The sequence below is a fragment of the Phalacrocorax carbo genome, chromosome 5 (genome assembly GCF_963921805.1).
Source record: "Phalacrocorax carbo chromosome 5, bPhaCar2.1, whole genome shotgun sequence".
Classification (NCBI taxonomy): Eukaryota; Metazoa; Chordata; class Aves; order Suliformes; family Phalacrocoracidae; genus Phalacrocorax; species Phalacrocorax carbo.
In genome coordinates this window covers 49756208-49775922 of record NC_087517.1, presented here as the reverse complement: position 1 = coordinate 49775922, position 19715 = coordinate 49756208, and the positions used below count along the sequence as shown (strand labels likewise).

The 19715-nt window shown below is 48.9% G+C and overlaps 1 protein-coding gene and 1 long non-coding RNA gene across 2 annotated transcripts; both read left to right on the top strand.

The window, feature by feature from the left end:
• The first annotated feature begins 2549 nt into the window (after positions 1-2549).
• Positions 2550-19429, top strand: LOC135313447 (uncharacterized). The gene is made up of 4 exons (XR_010373091.1): positions 2550-2861; positions 12121-12305; positions 13567-13707; positions 18391-19429. It is a non-coding gene; the product is annotated as an uncharacterized LOC135313447 (long non-coding RNA).
• On the top strand, positions 3232-6131 carry FJX1 (four-jointed box kinase 1). Its single transcript, XM_064452339.1, has one exon. The coding sequence runs from the start codon at positions 3948-3950 to the stop codon at positions 5226-5228; it is 1281 nt and encodes a 426-aa protein (XP_064308409.1). The 5' UTR covers positions 3232-3947; the 3' UTR covers positions 5229-6131.
• Positions 19430-19715: the final 286 nt, after the last annotated feature.

Below are 19715 nucleotides of genomic sequence, written 5' to 3'. Positions count from 1 at the left end.
TCTACCTTTGATGGGAGGAATCACTGCTGTGTGTGATGACAGCTACCCCACATCACCGTGAAGCTGGGGCTTGGGGGTCAGGAGGGGAATGAGGAGAACAAAATCTTCACGAGTCTAAAATAAGTGAAGAACACTAGCAGATAGATATTCTATAAGCCTAGCTTTGTTAGGCAGCTAAACTCAAGTTAGTATAAGAAACAATACAGGGAAGCCAGAAATTACTTTTTTATCTTTTTACTTGCTAGGATTCTGGGTCTGGACAGTGGCCAGCTCTCGCTTCCCCAGTATGGGGCTGAGAAGCCTGGAGACTGTTGACCTTTATCTCCAAGCTGCTCATTGCAATGTCTGCAAAGCAGTAACAAGACATCTGATTGACCCAAATACATCAGTGATCATGGTTTCAGGAATGCTTAGCATGCTGTAAATTGAACAACAATCAGCTTGGCTGACGTTTAACCCGCTACCAGTTGTCCGGTTTGAAAAGTATTCCAGCTTGTGAGCAGGACTATAGCTAGTGGCATGGCTCAGCAAAACTCTGGCTCACTCTCGTTATAAATACTGTAGTTAAGAAGCTGAGTATTTGGGGGAGATGCTGTTTTCCCAGCTATTGATTTAAGGATGTAGTCACAGCATAGCCTGTTGATTAGCTACTTAGCTTACAAGAGGCAAGCTGTAACTGAAATGAATGTTGTGCATAACATGGAGCTTATATTCACCTTAATAATAGGAAACGTAGCGTCCCTATTCATGGCAATAGTACTTCTCCAGGGGAGCTTCCCAGTGCAGCCACTAGCAGCTGGATGCTCACTATAAGCATAGTTCACCCTGAAAGAAATGCAAATAATTCACTTAAAATACATGTCCAACCTATGTACGGAATAAAATTAATTTTCTGCTTTCAGTCCTTTTCCAACAAACTAGGAGTTTTCTTAAAGCTATTTCAAGCTGAAAGTGGCAGAGAACAGAGGCAATTCTGTGCCATTTCCTTGGTAAAAATATTCAACCTACCATTGGATAAAAGCCTCCTGCTTAGTGTAATGGTACCGTTCTTATAGGCCACTGTGAATTGTAGCAATCACCAGCTCCAAATCACACACCCGGTGTTCACCGTGCAGCTCGTGTGACTTCAAAGGGTGAAAGTGTAAAGCATCATCTGGCAATAAAGCTTCAGGGGTGTTAAATAGCGTGAGACCTGAATTCATAGGTAACAAGAGGAATGATTACTGCTTCCATTGCATTTGAGGGAAGTCAGGATGGTGACTGTTTCTCATTATTTCAATAAGTCCCTATGCACATGAGGGACCCAACAGCACCAGCGCTCCCAGTTACAACAGTCACAGTTAGATGCAAGGCTTTGTTTCGGAGGGATCTGGACAGGCTGGATCGATGGGCTGAGGCCAATTGTATGAGGTTTAACAAGACCAAGGCTGGGTCCTGCACTTTGGTTGCAACAACCCCATGAAACACTACAGGCTTGGGGAAGAGTGCCTGGAAAGCTGCCTGGAGAAGGTCCTGGGGGTGTTGGTCGACAGCTGGCTGAACATGAGGCAGCAGTGTGCTCAGGTGGCCAAGAAGGCCAACAGCATCCTGGCTTGTATCAGGAATAGTGTGGCCAGCAGGAGCAGGGAAGTGATCGTGCCCCTATACTCAGCACTAGTGAGGCCACACCTTGAATGTTGTGTTTAGTTTTGGGCCCCTTAGTACAAGAAGGACATTGAGGTGCTGGAGCGTGTCCAGAGAAGGGCAACAAAGCTGGTGAAGAGTCTAGAGAACAAGTCTTATGAGGAGCGGCTGAGGGAGCTGGGGTTGTTTAGTCTGGAGAAGAGGAGGCTGAGGGGAGACTTTATTGCTCTCTACAGCTACCTGAAGGGAGGTTGTAGTGAGGTGGGTGTTGGTCTCTTCTCCCAGGTCACTAGTGATAGAATGAGAGGAAATGGCTTCAAGCTGCATCAGGGGAGATTTAGATTGGATATTTGGAAAAATGTCTTTACTGAAAGAGTGGTCAGACATTGGAACAGGCTGCCCAGAGAGGTGATGGAGTCACCATCCCTGGAGGTAGTTAAAAGATGTTCAGATGCGGTGCTTAGGGACATGATTTAGTAGTGGACTTGCAGTGTTAGGTTTATGGTTGGACTCTATGATCTTAAGGGTCTTTTCCAACCTAAATGATTCTATGATGCTGTGAAAAAGGTGTCAGACACACTTTTTAGTATGCACTGCCTGTCCCTTCCCTGCCTGGCACTCCAGTTTCTTGCCAGGAGACCCCTTCACCTCCTTAGGGCTTCCCACAAGCCGGTCCCCTCGGCCTGGGCGCCGCTGTGCTGGTGCGGGGAGATGGATGCGGCGGGGCCCGGCTGCCTGCCCGGTGCCGGCGGCTGTGGCTGCAGCGCGGCGCCGCGGCCGGCGGGAGGAGCTGGTGCGACACGGCCGCTCCATCCCGGCTGGGGCGGGGAAGGGGCGCCGGCTCCGCTCCCCTCCAGCCCTGCCGGGGCCCGGGGGCCGCCCACGCGTGGGGCCGCCCCCGCCCGCCAGCGCTGCGATCCCGCGGGCGGGCTGGAGCCAAGGGGCGATAAGGCATCGGCGCCTCCTGGCTTTCCTGGAAAGGCTGGGGAGTCCCGGTTTAAACGGGAATGAAGCAGAAGACAGGAAATTCGGGTTCTGCCTTCCCCCCCCCCCCCCCCCCCCCTCGGTGGGGAGTGTTGAGGGGGATTAGGAGAGTATGAATGTTTTTAACAAAATCCTCGAAAAGAGGGAATTCCCTTTTTCCTATATTAAAAGAAAATAAATTGCATTCCATCCAACCTGGCAGACTGTGGTGGGGCTGGAAGTTGTGACATCCCAAGTGAGCGGGAAGAACTGATGTGAGAAAGAGGAAGGGATTTTTTTCTCTTGCGGTGTTCACGATTCTGTACGTGGTGGTTTTGCTTCGCTGATCCAACTCCAATAGTACTTTGGGGGCCTGACTGGAGAAGGGAGAGGTGTTTAATCTAATTCAGCTCACAAACGCGTGCTTCCCGAGAGAGGTCTCCGGTACAATACAGACAGAGCAGAGCTAAGCTTCTTTGCCTTGGGAAGGCAGGACACTGGAATGGGGGTGGGGGAGCGGCGGCAGAGCAATAGTTGCTTTTTCATCTTCCAGTATACGCCCTAAAGACCTTTAAGGAACAAAACTTGAAGAGCGGGACTGGCTGGCGTTCCCTCGGGCAGGAAATCCCGCGGGGCAGGACAATGCTCTGCCGCCGGCTCCGCAGGCTTGAGACTCCCTCTCGGGCGGGGGGTGTAAAATTCCAGGAGAAGCCGGTCCGCACCCCACACGCCGCGTATCTCCCCCCCCCCTCCCCGCGACGGTTGAGAACGCCGCAGGCACCCATCCGTGGGTGAGGAGGCAAGGGGCTCTCCCCTCCCTGCAGACGGGCCCCGCAGCAGCTGTCTGAGCGGGAGGAGGTGATGCTTTGCGGAGGGGGCGCCCATCCACCGCTGACCGTGCCGGCGTGGGCGGGAGGCTCCGCGGGAACGCGTGCACTGGCATGGGCGCCGCTTTCTCCCTCCCTCCGTGTGCAGGCTCCTTTGTGCTGCCTGCAGCGGGGAGGAGAAAGCGCAGCCCCCACCCTTCCTCCTCCTCCTCCACGGGGCGTCCTACCGCGAGTGGGCCGGCGGGGCATCGCCGCTTTAAGCGGTAGGGCCACGCCGGGGGAGGGGGGCGGGCCGGGCGCGCCCCCCCGGCTCCCCCGCGTGGTGCGGGTGCCCGCGCCCGTTCCTCCCGGCTGCCGGCGGAGTGGGTCGCACAGCCTGCGGGACTGCCGCCGGGGCTGCCCGGGCTCGCCTGCTGCCGCTCCCCGGGGTGGTCCGGCCCCGGTCCGGCCATGCACCAGCGCCGCCCCGAGCGGCCGAGTGGCGGGGCTGCACCGCCGCCGCCACCCGCAGCAGCGGCGTGAAGCGGCGGGAGGATGAAGAGGGTGAGGCGGAGCGCGCGGGGCCCCCTGCCCGCCCTGGGGCTGCTGCTTCTGGGCGCTTTGCCGGGGCTCTGGACGGTGCTGCTGCGGCGGGAGGCGGCGCCGGAGGAACCGGGAGCGGAGCCGCCCGGGGAGGCGCCCCCGGGGCGGTGGGGCTGGGGGCGCTCCCCGGCGGAGCGGGTCGAGCCCGGCGGAGGGCAGAAAACTTTCCGGGCGCTGCTGGCGGTGCCGTCGGCGGGCCGGGAGGAGCGGGGCGGCGAAGGGCGGATCGGTGCGACCGCCTCGCCGCCGCCCTCCTCCTTCTCCTCCTCCTCCCCGGTGGAGCGGGGCATCTTCTGGAGCCGTGACCTGGAGGAGCAGGTGCCGCCGGGGTTCGGCGCGGAGGAGGCGGCGGCGTGGCTCTCGGCCGCCCGCGCCGCCCGTGTGGCCTCGCTGGAGCGGGGCGGTTGCGGGCGCAGCTCCAACCGGCTGGCGCGGCTGTCGGACGGGAGCCGCGCCTGCGTCCGCTACGGCATCAATCCGGAGCAGATCCAAGGCGAGGCGCTCTCCTACCACCTGGCCGGAGTGCTGGGCATGCAGGAGCGGCTGCCGCCCATGGCCCTCGCCCTGGTGGAGGCCCGCGGGCGGCAATGGGAGCCGGTGCGGGAGGAGCTGCGGGGGTCGCACTGGGCCGAGGGCGCCGTGGTCAGCCTGACCCGGTGGGTGGACAACCTCACGGCCGTGGTGGCCCCCGCGCCCTGGGGCGGCGAGGCGGGCGGCGGGCGGCGGCTCCAGCCGCTGTCGGCCCGGGAGCTGGGCGCCCTGCCGCCGTCGCAGCTGGTGGAGCTGGTGCAGTGGAGCGACCTGATCCTCTTCGACTACCTGACGGCCAACTTCGACCGCCTGGTCAGCAACCTCTTCAGCCTGCAGTGGGACCCGCGGGTGATGCGCCGCGCCACCAGCAACCTGCTCCGCGCCCCCGACGGCGGGCTCGTCTTCATGGACAACGAGGCGGGGCTGGTGCACGGCTACCGCCTCCTCGCCATGTGGGACCCCTACAACGAGCCGCTGCTCCGCTCCGTTTGCGTTTTCCGCGAAGGCACGGCCCGGCGGGTGGCCGAGCTCCACCGCCGCCGCAGCGCCGCCGCCGAGCTCCGCCGCCGCTACCGGGCGCGGGAGCCGCTCTGGGCTCGCCTCGGCTTCCTCTCGGAGCGGCAGGCCGAGCTGCTGCAGGCCCGCGTCGACTTCGTGCACCGGCACATCGCGCACTGCCGCGCCCAGGCCGCCGTGCGCTGACCGCCCCGCGGCGGGCGGGGGTCCCGGCCGCCCGCGCCGCCCCGGCTCCCGGCTCCCCTCCGAGCGGACGGGCCACCCGCCTGCCGGGGCTGCCGGGAGGAGCGCCTACTTCGCCTTTGTCGAGGTCTCGGAAGCTGCAGAGCGCCGTGGGTGTCATCCGAGCCGCGTTCCGCTCCGGGCTCTGCTCCCAGGGCTTGGGAAAATGAGAGGATTCGGCACCGCGAGCGCTTTCCTTAACTCTCGCCCTCGGAAAGAGACCCTGCAGGAAAGCTGTCGTCTTTGTCTGGATTGGGGTCGACTACCTTCTCCTTCCAAAGGAGGCAGGCAGAAACATTTTTTTATATATTCTTCCTTTTGCAACAGCCTATTTAAGTATGAACGTTTATATTCATAGACCAAGAACTGATTGCACAGCAGGGGAGCCCCCAACTAGCAAACCCGCCCTATTTATGAAGCTTGTTTCTTACCGACCGTCTTTAATAAGAGTGAATCTTTCCACTGGTTGTTAAACTTTGTCGATGAGAAGTGTATAGGAAGCCCATGTTCCCTTAGCTCTTAGTCTTTGCCGTGGCTGCGTCTGGTTCAACTGTTTTGATTCTTAAGGGTCTGTTTGTAATCATCACCATCGCCGCTTCAGCTGCTCAGTAAAGTGACTGACTAATGGGTGACACGAGAGGATCTCCCAGGTTTTAAACACGTTGCTGTGTGCTAAGACTTTGATGCAATAGTTAAAGTGGAGGAAAAACTGTTTCATGCACTTTACTTTGACTTTTTAATTTTTTTATAAAAGAAGACCTTTTTATTTTACAAAGTCTGCCTTTTATGTACATTCTATATGTTCATAAGCTTTTCTGTAACATACTAAAGAAACTGATATTTCAGTAAAGTGTGGTAATGTTTTGCCTTCTTTGTCCTGAATGCTTGCCTGAGCTTTGACAGGGAAGCGCACACCTCCTCTGTCTTCCCTGGTGGGCGGCAGAGACCACCTCTTTCCAGCTTCTCACTCCACCGAACTGAAAGAACTTTTACTCTTCCCTCTGAGGCAAGGAGGGGTAGAGTTAGGCTTTCAAACACTACCCTTCTCTTGCTCTCTCTCTTTCCTCACTGTTGTGTCACTGAAAGGGCAAAAGCTCTTTGAGGGGCTAAAATAATGTGACTAATGCATGCTTCAGCTGAATAGACTTTTGTCTGTTTTTTAAAGCCTGACACGAACTGCCTTGACTAACACTGAGACAACTGAGAAGCAGTTAGTTTCGGCAAACTGGGATAGCTGGTGTGGGCTTGGCTGCCCTCAGCCTCTTTGGGGGCTGGGGCTTGGACTGGGTGTACCAACCTCTTAATACAGGTCACGTCAAGTGATACTGTACCAGGAACGTCCCCGGAGGTGGCGGTTGTTTTCTGTGGGTGTTCATACTCGTCCTTGGTCCTCTCTTCCCGTTTTGGTTATCTTTGTGATGGGGGATGAGACAGAATTGAAGAACAGGAAAGCTTTTTCAATCATGCTAAAGTAGTTGGCGTTTTTGTTGCTACAAAAGTTTTGTTCTAGGTAGGGCAAAGCGGTAGCAGCAGGAGTGCAAAATAAACTATCTGCAGTTCTCGTTTGCTTTTTTACATGTACTGGTATTAATAGAAGCAGCCATTGTATGCTCAAAATACAGCCAGAATAAGGACAAAGGACAAACTAATCTTTTTTAAACCCCAAATGCAGGTATATATTCTGCTGTAATCAAACAGCAGCATAATCTCTTCTGCACCTGGACAGGCACCTTTCTTGAAGGCAGCAGCGTGCTTAGTGGCTGCTGCACAAGTAGGTGCTGCCTTTAGTGTGCTAACCTTCCCCTGAACTCAGAGAGGGGCTGTGCATTCATACCTGCAGGAGGTCTTGGGCCTGTTAATGTATTTAAATTAAACTTCACATAAAGACAATTTTCTTTGGCCATTACAGTGTCTTCCTTTTTTTTTTTTTGTTTAATAGGATGACAACAGTTTTACAAACAACTTACAGTTAATGGTCAATTAGTTCACTATATTAGATACTGCAGTTGTGTGTATTTATTTTAAAATGTACCAGCAGCCTCCAAGACTAGCTTTCATTCAACTGCTTAACTGACAAGGCTGTCTATTGAACTTGTATTTATAGTTCACTGCATTTATCTCTCCAAACAATGCACAGAATCCCATGTGACGTTCCCTTGCCATTTACATGATAATACACAATTTAACTGTGTAATTCTTAATTCTTCTCTAGCATTGCTTTGTAACTCAAATGCAACAGCTTTGTCGTAGTCACCTAATGAAAAAACATTTAAATAATAAACTGCTGGCATAAATTTTAAACCACTGTGAAGAGCAACCTGCTGTGCCACAAACATCTTGGGTTTCACTTCTGTTTAAGTGGTGCTGGAAGTATGGCACAACTGTGGTTTTGATGGCTAATCTCCTTTGCAACGTCTTCAGGGCCAGAGCCTAGAACACCTTTTTTCAAAGAAACATGGTTTTCTATTTGGTGACTGGTAACTACCACAAGTTATATTTAGGGTACGTGTTCAAAAATGGCATAGTTGTAGGCTGGTGTGAAACTAGAGGTGCTGTGCTAGAGACGCTGTGCCCTACTGGGGAATGTGTTTATTCAAAGCGGACGGGGAAAACTGCTTCGATGGATGGTGATACTTCACTTTGTTGCTGCATTTTATTCTTCTGGTACAGATCATCTGTGCCAGAGAAAGCTTTGAATTACCGTCACGTTAAGGAAAACTTACTTTCTTCCATTTAAGGTAAACAGTGCTTTGTAAATCAGTGGTCTGGTACACTTTTTGCATGCCGCTTGGGCTGTATATGCTGTCCGATGTTTAACTGTCATCCTGCAGAACCAAGGGGGTGAAACTTTCAAACCTTTTGTAGTATAATTTCAATGGCACTCATCTAACTCTGCTTTCTCCCAGTGGAGTTTCCTTTGAGTTACAGTAATTGGACAGGCAAGGAAGACCAGTGCTTTTTTGAGAACAAGAAGACTTTAGGACCTGGAAGTTGTGAGTAGAAGGTTTTTCACAATAACAGGATCAGCCGGTTCTCACTGTGCGTTGCTGGCAGCTCAGCAGCACTTTACCTGAGGCTCAAGGAATCAGCTGTGCAACTTGTATCAGAATGGGTCTGTAAGGGCTTTAGGCCTTGCCTAGCAGAACACTTAAGGATGCACTTAACTTCCCACCACTTCTCACAGGCTTTCAGTGAAGTATGTGCTTACAGGTTGGCTGCACTGGTGCCTCGGTCAGGTGTGGGCTGTTGCACAGATCTGCGAAGAGTCTTGAAAAGGTTGGGTGGATTTGGCAGCATGCTGTCTGTCCCAGATGCGAGACAAGAGGTCTGGTTTTCAGCTCTGTGGAGACTCATCTGCTTAACTGATAACACTTGCTTCAGGAAAAAAATACCTAGAGGATATTGTTCATTCAGTTCCATATATCTTTGTTTCCCTGACTAAATTCAGAATGCCTCTCCCAGATTTTTTCTTTCATTGGAATCTAAGGAGGCGTGTAGGGTAGGGGGTTGTGACTCCTCCCAGCTTGAGTTCAGAGTCACTGGGAGGCTACCTCCAAACCGTAGTAGTGTGAAGGGAGGACCGAGTTCACAGTTTTTGAGAACTGCCCTAGGGGGTATCAAAATTTTTCTTGCAGTGGCTATGGCACACCCAGAGAGCACCAAACAGCAGAGCCTGTGTGACTTCAGTGGGCTTCCCACTTAGTGAAAAAAGAAAGACTGGCATTCGCAGCACAAATCTCCTTTGCTTTTGTTTGCTTGCATCTGAAGTAATTTCCAATCTGGATTTATTTTCATTGTGGGTTTCATCTTTGAGAATTTCCCTCACTGCTTGGGAAGCGCTTTCCAGGTGCAGAGTCCTCTTGCCTCTGACACAAAAGCAGTTGCCCTGGGGATGGAGCTGAGCTGGTGCCACACTTCGCTGCCAAACTGAGGCCATGTCAGCCCGTTCAAAAATTCAGCAAATAACCTGGGGCCAGTGGAAGACAGTGAAAATATAGTTAGTTGCACTTTGACTTACTGGGCGTACAGCACGCTCTTAACATCACCAGCACAGGTTTTGTGGTTTGCTTTCCCTTTGAAGTTTGGTGCATTTTTAAAAATGGTAATAATACTTAGAATTTTCTCACTGATTTTACTAGGTGGTTCAGGACTAGCTTGGATGTGAGATCACATTAAGACTTAATCCCATTTTGTGTGTTATTCCTACTTTGCAACCACAGCATAAAATTTAATCGCTCCTTCAGAGCTGCGCTCCCTGGGTTGAACGCAGCGAAGCTCCCACGAGAACGGGCTGGGCTGCGCAGTGAGCAGTGCCTGCCAGGCACCTGCTCAGCTCCTGCGACTCTTGATGACCTAGAAAACCTTTCTTTCACCTTGCCATCTTGGGTGCTGATGGAGCTCTCCCCACCTTCTAAGCAGAAGTTGTTTCCCAACATGGTGACTCGTGTCCACAAAGAGTATTTTGTTGTGAATCAGCTGGTGTTTTAACGCATGTTGTCAGTCCCACCCTCAGGGACTGTTTAATCTAACTCGGCGTGCTTTGTGTATGGGGCAGGAACAAGGTGTTACACCTGTAACATCGTAACCCCTTCTCGTGCTGTGGCTTTCCATTGCCCACTCCAGGAGGAGGTGCAGGATGAGCTTATGGGAAAGAAGCACGCACAGAGGACCGCTGCTCTGTGCAGGTGTGAAAGGAGCTGCTGCAGGCAAAGGAAGGTGAGTAATCCCATTGGAAAGCAAGCCAGTGCTGCACTCAAGGAAAAGAACTCCAGCTGGATTATTGGAGGAAAAATGACAGTAATAGAACAACAGAGAGGGTCTGATGCTGCAATCGGACTGGCTGTTTTTGAGTGATCCTGCTATTCAACCACTTCTTGTGGGTTTTGGGTTGTGGGTTTTTGTGCATGTCGTACTCAGACTGTTTCTGCAAGGAAACAAACCCAAGGGAAGACTGGCTGCAAAACACAGCTATTGCCAATGCAGGGAAAATTGAGCAGCCATCCTGAAGACCCAGACCCTTCCAGTTCTTATCCCAGGGACGGGAACACAGGCAGAGGGATCTCAGGTGGGATACAAGCAGAATGCAAGCTGGGGAAGAGTAACGTGCAGTATACTGTAGTACAATGAATACAGGCAGATTTAAATTGCCCTGTTACATGCACTGCTAGCATATCATCACGCTTGCCTACGCTCTGTCACCTGGGCCTTCTTAAGTGTCACGCTGTGTCGAGCCAGTTCTTGGTGTCAAGCCAGCAGAAAGCATTTCAAAGAAGTAGTCAAAGGCATAAAAGTTGCAAAAAACAAATAGATTTTGAGGCACTTAAAAGTAGGCGAATTCCACCCCAGCTATGTCTGCAGCAATGGGACATGTTCAATGAATTCAGGTGTGCCACCTTGCAAGGTATAGAAAGGCACAGGAACGGAGGGGAAAGCACTCCAGAAGGACAGAGAAACAGCAGAATCCTTGGAGATGCTGGGGATGGCAAGTGGCAAACATCCTTTGAGGAAATTGCACGGGTGCAGAGGCAGCATGTCCCCCACAGCCCCCTTCTCCACCTTCTGCGACAAACGCTGAAATGGGTCTTTTCTAGGCAGCCTGTGTCACAGAACAAGGAGAAAAATGTGTGTACCAGGAGGCCTTTGGGCCTTCCCCTGTATAAACCACTGACAATTTGTGCCCTTGAAAGCACAGGCTCATTTTCAAAACCTGTCATTAAATGTTTGTTATCTGATGTATTTCAGCCTGCGTAACATTTTGTGTGTTCAATAATTTTCACCACCCTCAATATTTAATTCAACCCATTTAATATCGTTTACCAAAACTCATGAAATGTTGAAAATGTTTTTACTTTCACCATTCTGAGTTGTAAGTGGTTCATTAAAAAGCTCCCTTTTGATGCCAAAAAATCCACGTACGTAATTTAATATCCAAGTACCTAACAGCCCAGGGTTTCCCAAACTATTTGGACTAGGGGATTCTGTCAGCCTGGAGGCATCCTCAGAGCTTACATCTGCAGCTGTACAATGGTGAGGATCCACAGAGGTTTGGGTTCAGTGTGGTTTTGGGTGAGGAGCGAGGCTGGGAGGGCCCCCTCGCTGCTGCCACTCGCTGTTCCTCATGTTCCCCAAAACAACATGAGGGAATCAAAATTACCGTTTGTATGGACTGAGTTGAAGCCGATTTTCCTCTTTTAACTGAAATGTAGTTGAAGGGCTTTCTTCCCAGGAGTATCTCACAGAAAGCAAAAGGCACCTGTTAAAGTCTCCGTGTCCGTTCCCCACCCCCAACTACCCTTCTCTTAAACTCCCTCTTCTGCCAAAAGCCTTCTCCCCTCATGGCTGGGATCTTAAAAAATACTTTGACAGACAGGCTTTTACCTCAAGTGATATTAACACACTAGTGCAACCCAGTAGTGAAGTAAGGAACGAACATGTTTTATATCAGTATCTCCAACCCCAGCACAAAAGAAGAGAGGTATATTTCTGCATATCATATGTTTCAGTCAGAGGAATCATAATTTTTTAATGTGCCTTGTGCCTGTCTTCCCAGTTTCCTTTTTGTGTCCTGCTGTGGAGGAAAGGGCATTAATAAACTGTGGTTTAAAGCTGCCGTTGTGAATTTTTTTTATCCCTGCATGATTTCTTATAGATGAGCTAGGAATCTGCTCGCAGTATTTATTTAAGTTATTGCAGTTAGCCAATTTGCTTTAGTTTAGCTGGGTCATCTTCATCATCCCCAAATTTTCAATGCCCCTTAGTAGGCTCAAGCTAAAGAAAAGTAATTGCCCCCTTTGTTTTGTTAAAAACATACAGGATTTACTCAGCTGACAGAGAGTTATTTTTTATTTTTTAACAGTGCAGTGCAAAATCAGGTGGCATACATTATGGATGAACTGGATGCAAGGATCTGGAAGATATCAATGGTATTATTTCCCTTCACTCCAGCTACCCAGCAAGGCAACTGCTCACTGAAGATATTCCTTGTTTGATAGCTACCAGAGATCAAAACCAGGCCCTCTGTTTGCAATTTGTTCAATGCAGGTAACAGGCTAAAGTATTTTCTGATTTACAGCCCTGCAGGGGTAAGAGCATGAATTTGCCTGCAATATGGATGCAAAAGCTGGTGATGGGTACATCCAAGATGAGTATTATTTAAGATACGCTTTGTCCTGCTTTTAGAAATTACAAGGGGGAATGACAGTGGTGCTTCCCGCTCTTTTCTTTGCTGACCGAGCCAGCAGACTGCTGGGAGCCCAGCTAACCAGAACCTGCTGCGAGAGTCAGGATGACAGGAGGTTTTATGAGCTCCTCTATCAAGGAATATTCAGGTTGTGCCAAAAATGAAGCAGTCACCTTTTGGCTCATAAAAACAATTACCTGTGTAGAAATGTATCAAAAGTAGCAGCAAAGAAGAAAAAAAAAAAAGTTCAAAATTGGTACAGCTATATTACTTTCAAGGCTTAATTAAATTTATTGCTTATTATTATTATTGCTTATATTATTATTTATTGCTTAATTAAAGCAATTAGCACATAGCATTGAGTCACTCCCTTCCCAAAAACGTGGCACAGTGTAGGGGGGGGTGGAAACAGCCTGGGGACCAGCACAATGCGTTAGGTGGGATGCTGTCCAGTGACAGAGTCTGAGGCTCCTGAAATCTCAAATGACAGAGCCCAGTGCAGTCATTTAGCCCTCCATTCAGGACAGCACAGAGGAGCTGCTAACCAGGCTCTTCAGGTGCCTGTCCGCTCCAGAACAAAGGACCACAACTGATGACTGACAGTTTTGTTACCAGTTTGTCATTTATTATGTAGCTAATGAAATATCTGACTTTCTGAAGATGAGTGGCTGGAGCTGATACAGATCGGTTAAACAGGTGGTCCTGTGTTAAGTCTCCTGTTTTTCTTTAAGAAGAAAACCAAACCATTTCCCTTCCCTATGTTTCAGTTAGTGCTTCAGATGATTAAATCTAAATTAGAAATGTAATTTACTTGTCAGTGAATAGTTTAGATAGTTATTGTACTTGTATTTTGTTCTTCCTAGTCAAGGCACATAAATGAGGCCCTTTTTGTCAATAATGAATCTCCAGGCAGTTTCATTTTTTGGACCTCTCCTACACAGTCAGGATACTGCAGTAACTGTACTGTAGACTCTACAATTGGTATTGCCTGAAATTAAGCTGGTCCCATAAAAATCATTAAAATTGTTTCTTCATATATTTTGTAAAGGAGAATATTTATGATTTCTTCCTTGTGAATCTTAACAAACCAGGCTACATTTTTTTCCTCTTTCAAACTGTCAGGTTTAGCTCCTTCATGCCTATGGGAGAGCAGACAACTGCTTCATGTGGCATCATCTATTTCCTATAAAACAGCATGACAATCCCATCTGTCTTAACAGTGCTTTTGGTGACGTCAGGAAAGCTGTCTCTGATCAAAGAGAGGTAGGGCTGAAGTATGGATCTAAGGCTTGGTTGCTTCATGGGTGATGTACTGATGCTGTGTGAAGGTATGGGCTGTTTGCGTTAGTACGTAGATCATGGATACGTACGTAGTGTCAGCAGTTGATATGAATCAGGACACTGGTGAGTGCAAGTGTTAAGAGAGGCTTTGTTTGGCCCTGGGAGAAAAAAGCCCCCAGAATCAGGCCCAGTGCAACATCTCCCTTCCTTCTCCTCTGCCTCCCACCCCCTTTGGTTGAAAATAGATTTTTAAGCCATGGAACAACCCAACATTCATTCAGACAGGATCAAAACAGGTGGCCTGGGAAGCTGCGAGATCTGTGCTAACCCCACTGATTACAATCCAGCATCGGCAGAGTGGCAGCTGGTGCAGGGGACACAGCTGGGCTCCTCCAGGAGCAGTCACCCTGTCTGCCACGAGCACCGTGCCATGGCTTGGCGCCCTGGCTGGCCCCAGGCACAGCCAGCCCCACAGTTGTGGGGCCACATGTGCCATGTTGCTGTCTGTGCTTGGGACCAGGAGCCAGGACTGGCACAGCTCTTGTCCGACGTAAGTGGGAAACTCAACACGTGATTTCTAGTAGGTACTGAGTGGCAAAAAAATGGTTGTTTCTGTATATTGGCTAATGAAAGGTATTGCGTTGCTCCAGTCTTGGAGCTTCTCCCTGCCAGATTCAGCCTCAGCACTTCAGCAGCTAAGGCATCTCTTGAGACACAGGGTTCGACCTCGGAGCTGGGGGGCAAAGGCAGAAGGAACAATCAGAAAGCAGGAGGAGGTGTCTCGCAAGCCAAGGCTGCGGCTGTGTGTCGCTCAGCCGAGGTTCATGATCCCTGCCAGTGGAAAGGCTGGGACAGGGGCACCACTGAAATGTGGGGGTGGGACGGCTGCTTCCTACAAGAGAATCCGCAGAGTCCGGCCAGCAGGAAGGAACATGCTCCAGCGAACTCGTCTGTTCTGATGGCACTTAAAATGCTTAAATTCTTATTTACTGGTGCGTTTGATTGCCGTGCCACGGGCTATGTGGTAACAAGCAGCTGCCATATCTGGAAAGGGAACCTGAGCATATTGACCTCTCGCCCTGTTCAAACCACTCAACTCCTTTTCTTTACCATCTAGATCATTTTTGCTCCTGTCCACACCTTGCTGCAAGTTCCCAGACACCACTGATATTTGCACATGCTGGTACACGTTATACTGTACACAGACAAGTCTGCCTGCCCCATGGGGCATGCTGCCTCCTTTTTGCTACTCTGGGCTAGGAGGACCTGCCCATACTTATATGTAGTGTCCCAGAAACACCAGCTAGGGTGGTAAGGAACTCATGGCATGCTATTTTATGATTAAATGCAAATAAGTGTTTTCTCACTTTCTCACAAGTTTTTTCTGTCTGCTGTCAATGTAAGGGTATCCATCCGTTTCTTTCAATTCCAGCAACTATCGGTATGTTCACAGTCATCAAGAGAATTTCTTCTCAGAAAGAAAAGTGTACTCACTGAACAACTTTTAAAATTATCCTGCCTGATATGAATTACTCACAAAGCTCATTAACGTTTCAGTTCTCAGTTTGCATAATAGCTGAAAAATATAGGTGGCTGGGTGGAGACTTTTATGCATTAGAAATGACAGAATTTTGACTTCTAACATTTCAGATGTGCGTACATCTTCCTGAAATTGTTGGGAAAGGGCAAATACAAGAAAAGCATTTACAGCATCTCTGTACAACTGCCAAGGAGCTGAGATATAGCATGGGTAGTTAATAAATAATAATATTCATTCTTAATGATAATGACATGGACCTTTCAGAGACAGAAGTACAATAAATAGTGTGGTAATAGTGATGATATTACACTAGTGCTTTGGTATTCTGCAGAGCATTTCATAATGGATTCAAAGCACTTTAGAAAGATGAGTTAGGCATCACAGTGCTCTTGTAGCAAGTCTTTTATTGCCCTCCTGTTACAGAGAGGAAAACAGGAATGGAGAAGCCAAGGGCACGTTGCACGGCACTGTCAGAGCCAGAGCACCTAACTTGGCAGGAAAGCAAGGCCAGCAATGGGTGAACTTTAGCAAATATTGCATGGAAGGTGGAGGGAAGCTAAGGTGAACCTTGCACGAAAGCTGCCAGTACTTGGGCACAGGTTTTCTTCTGCTAGCCATGCTGCACGGGTAGCAGCACGCTCTCGCTTCAGAGGTGCTCTTGATGCTGCAGGCTGGCAGGAGCCTTCACCATCTGCTGTGGGCAGGAGGGGCCCTTGTTCATGGCCCCTGAGGGGACCCGCTTCCCCCAAGCTGGCAGCTGGCTGCTTAGGCCTCCCACGCTGCTGCTGGGAGCCGGCAGAAAGCTCACTCCTGCTGCTTGGCTTCCGCCGTGCCTCTGCCCGGTGCAGCATTGCTGCCCTTGCAGGACCAGCACAGCCACGTTGCGGATCTCACCCTGTTTCCCAACAATGCCAGACAGGCTTCACAGTAAAGAAAAGGTAATGCATTCCTGGGATTATAGTTACAAGCCTCAGGGTCATAACTGCAGGTAGAAGAAAGCTGTGTCATGGTTACAGCCTGTATTTACTGTGACATTTTTGTCAGTCTCATATTTCTCCCAGAGTCCTTGTGTGACACTTGCCTCAAAGGCCAGCAATGTGGATTTAATGGAATAATCCAACAGCGGGCACTCCTCAGTATCCAGATGAATTATTTCTCTTTTTCCCCATATTTACGCTATATCTTTCTGTTCTTAATGAGCACAAACGCGGCATCAATAGTGCACATGCCTACATCTGTTGTCTTCTAGGATCCCCACCTCGGGGAGATAGCTTAATACACAACCTTAAAGTATGCTGAAAATCTGTAAGGTTTTTCCCAACATTGCTGTATCAACTGTACAAATTTTCTGTTGAGACTGTGGTCTTTATGCCTTCCTGCCTTTGTTAGCAATCAGCTAGGGCATCTTTGGATATATCATTATCAAGAGACGAGGAAGAAGCTCTGTGCTGGTGAAGCCTTTTGGGCCAAGCTCCTACTCCTTAGGTGCCACTGACTGAGGAGTGTCAGGCTTGCAATGTGCAGGTACGAGTTTGCATGGTGGTTACTCTGATACATCAGAGAGCCCTCTGGGGTTGTCTCCAGACTTGTTTGTAGCAAATGGTGCTCACTACCACCTGCTGGCTGGCCTGGTCCCGTGCTTGGGTTCTCCTTGCCTTAGCAGAAGCACACGGAGCCTTACAGCACACCTGGTTCAAAGCCGTTCCTGGAAGAGCAGAGCTTTAAAATTGAAATTTGAAACTGCTTGATTGGAGGAGTCAGTGCAGCACTATATATTAGCATAGGTATGTGGACTTACAGGGGCACAGTAATGACTTAGAAAGATTTGGGATTTCAGTGCTGGTTTTTCATGTGGACAGACACACAACTAGGAAATTATTTTTCCACTGCCTTGTTGGTGGTATAGGCATTTGCACTTTTAAAAGTGGAGATCATAATGATTGTAATATTAAACCATACAAGAAATGTATAGTTTTATGCATTTTACTCACTCTGTGGTTGTGTAAATAAAACCCTAGGGATGTAGCAGAAAATCAGTCCTTTTATACTGTTGACTACCTAATTTAATTACTGTTCAACCCAACTTCAGAATAACTGGGTTTGAAAAAAAAAAAAAGAAAATAAAGAGAGGAAAGTAATGAACTTAAATCATTACACATAGGTGAGGCTTCTGTAGATCATCACATATCAAACCCAATATAATCACAAATGCCACCTAGTATTAGCAACACTTGCAGGGTTCAGGAATGCAGGAAGGACTTTCTTTTGATTTAAACCACTGCAGCTTGAAAACTGATTTTCTAGCTTTCTGCCAGTAGAAGTCAGATCAGAATCAGGGTTAGAATGTGATTAGTCCAAATTGTAAACGTTTGATCTTTCTTGGTGGGTTATTTTTCGGGGGAGGTGGGTGTCTTTTTTCTATTATTACTTTTTGAGAATGACTTGTTTGCATGTTTGTCTGTGGAGGGTCGGTAATGGGTCTGTTAGTTTGCCTTAGACTGCTAGTAATGTCAGCTGAAATAACTCTGGCATTCATATGCTCCTCACAGAGCCTCAAGTTTTGCTCCATCAACACTTTTCTTAAGTGCATTGCATTAAGGATTCTGTATGACAGGTTTGCACCTGGAGGCAAAGCCGGTTCCTTTCCCCACTCCCCCTTCTTTGAAACCCCAAGTCTTTTCACATCAAGTATTTAATTTTCCTTTGTTCAGGATAAAATGATATGTAAAGTATGTGTTGCCATGGATGCCAAACTGACACCCTATTGATCCTCCCCTTATCCAGGTAGATTTCAAGCAGGATATTTAACATCAGAGGGCACTACAGCATGGATAGCAAAACAGAGACAGATTGGGGCAGGAAGAAACAAGTTTAAAATTGAAGTTTGCATATCTTGAAAGTGTCTTGTTGAAATAAAGCAAATCTTGTGCTCCCCAGAGGGTTGCTGGACTTGCTCTCCATGTGCTCGGCAGCATCCTTCTGCCAGCACTCAGTTTTCTCCCTCCCTTCCTCCATGTGCCTCTCACCATGCAAATAGCATGGCTCATTCTCATTTCCCACCCAAACCTGCTCAGATTTGAGCTGTAACCCAGAAAAGTCTTTTTTTTTTTTTGTCTATACCGCAGGTTAAGGAGCAATGGCATACCACGGGAGAGTGGTGTGAAGATGAATGTCTGAGAGTGCTCCATGAGGATCCCTGACTGCTGAAGGACCCAGCGGGATCAAGCTGCTCATCCGTCTAGGACAAGCAGGTAGGGAGAGGGGAACACAGAGCCACTCATGGCTCAGAGACTTCTGGAGACAACACCTCTGACTCTGTGTTTTCCTCTTGCAGCAGATGAGGCCGTGCACCCAGTTTTCATGAACAGCACATAGGGTAGTGTCAAGCGACAAGTAAGAGGCAGTCATCTCACAAGAGCACTATAGTGCCAGAGAGGGACACAGAGGGGGTGTGGTATAAATAAATACATTTCAGAAGTGGTTTACAATGTTCCCCTAATTTAATGTCAACCTTATTTTTTATACCCATTGTATTTGCCATGGCTTCACATCCTTTCCTTTCAGCAGCAGCATACTTACATCAGAACATCAATTTGCCATTGTAATTATATTGGACTGTGGCCTCCACAGAACTCCACTAAAATTGTTTCATCTAATTTTGTCTGAAGACCGTAGCATTGTCTCCATAGACTTTCACCAAAATTGGCTCATTTTGCTTCAGATTATATTTTCCCTGCAGGGTTACATTATTATGGCCTGCACTTGCTCCTCGGTGCCGGAAACACACACTTTAATGCAGCTCAGGTCATGAGTTAAATGCCTTTTTATGTTTTTTTGTGGGGCGAGCTCTGCGTACTTGTGGGCAGGGCACCACCAGAGACCTTAGCGCTGCCTGCCGTGATGTGGAGAGGGCCAGAGGAGCCTGCAGTTGGGTGAGTATGAAGCTGAAATTAGCTTCTCGTTCAGGCAGCTCGATGCCTCTGTTACTGGGGTGGGGGAAAGGTGAGGGCATCTGCAGAAGCAGCGGGGACCATGGCTTCCCTTGTTTCCAACAATCAACCTGTTGTAGGGCTCTCACTCCTTTGTCATTCATAAGAGCTACTGCAGCGGAAAGGCACTTTCTTTTTTTCTAACTGAAATGGCCTTTAATAAAGCTATTGTATTTGATCACTGGCTAAGGAAACAATAATTTAGCATGATAGGAAAAGATCATTAATGTTCAATGAACCTAACACTCTGCTCCAGTTTTTGCTGCCCTAGAGAGATAGAGTAAACTCTTCTTCCTTAATTGAAGACTAAACAGAGTACATTTCATTTTTCATTTCCAGCACTTTTTCCAATAGGCTTGTGATGTTTGCTAATGCGTGCTGAAAGGGGTGGACTGCCTGGCAGCAGGGGAAAAATTGGGTGGGAGGGTTTAGAGCACATAAAAACTCACTTGCTCTTCATC

Excerpts from the sequence above, each read along its gene's own strand:
- FJX1 (XM_064452339.1), top strand. The coding sequence starts at position 3,948 with ATGAAGAGGGTGAGGCGGAGCGCGCGGGGCCCCCTGCCCGCCCTGGGG.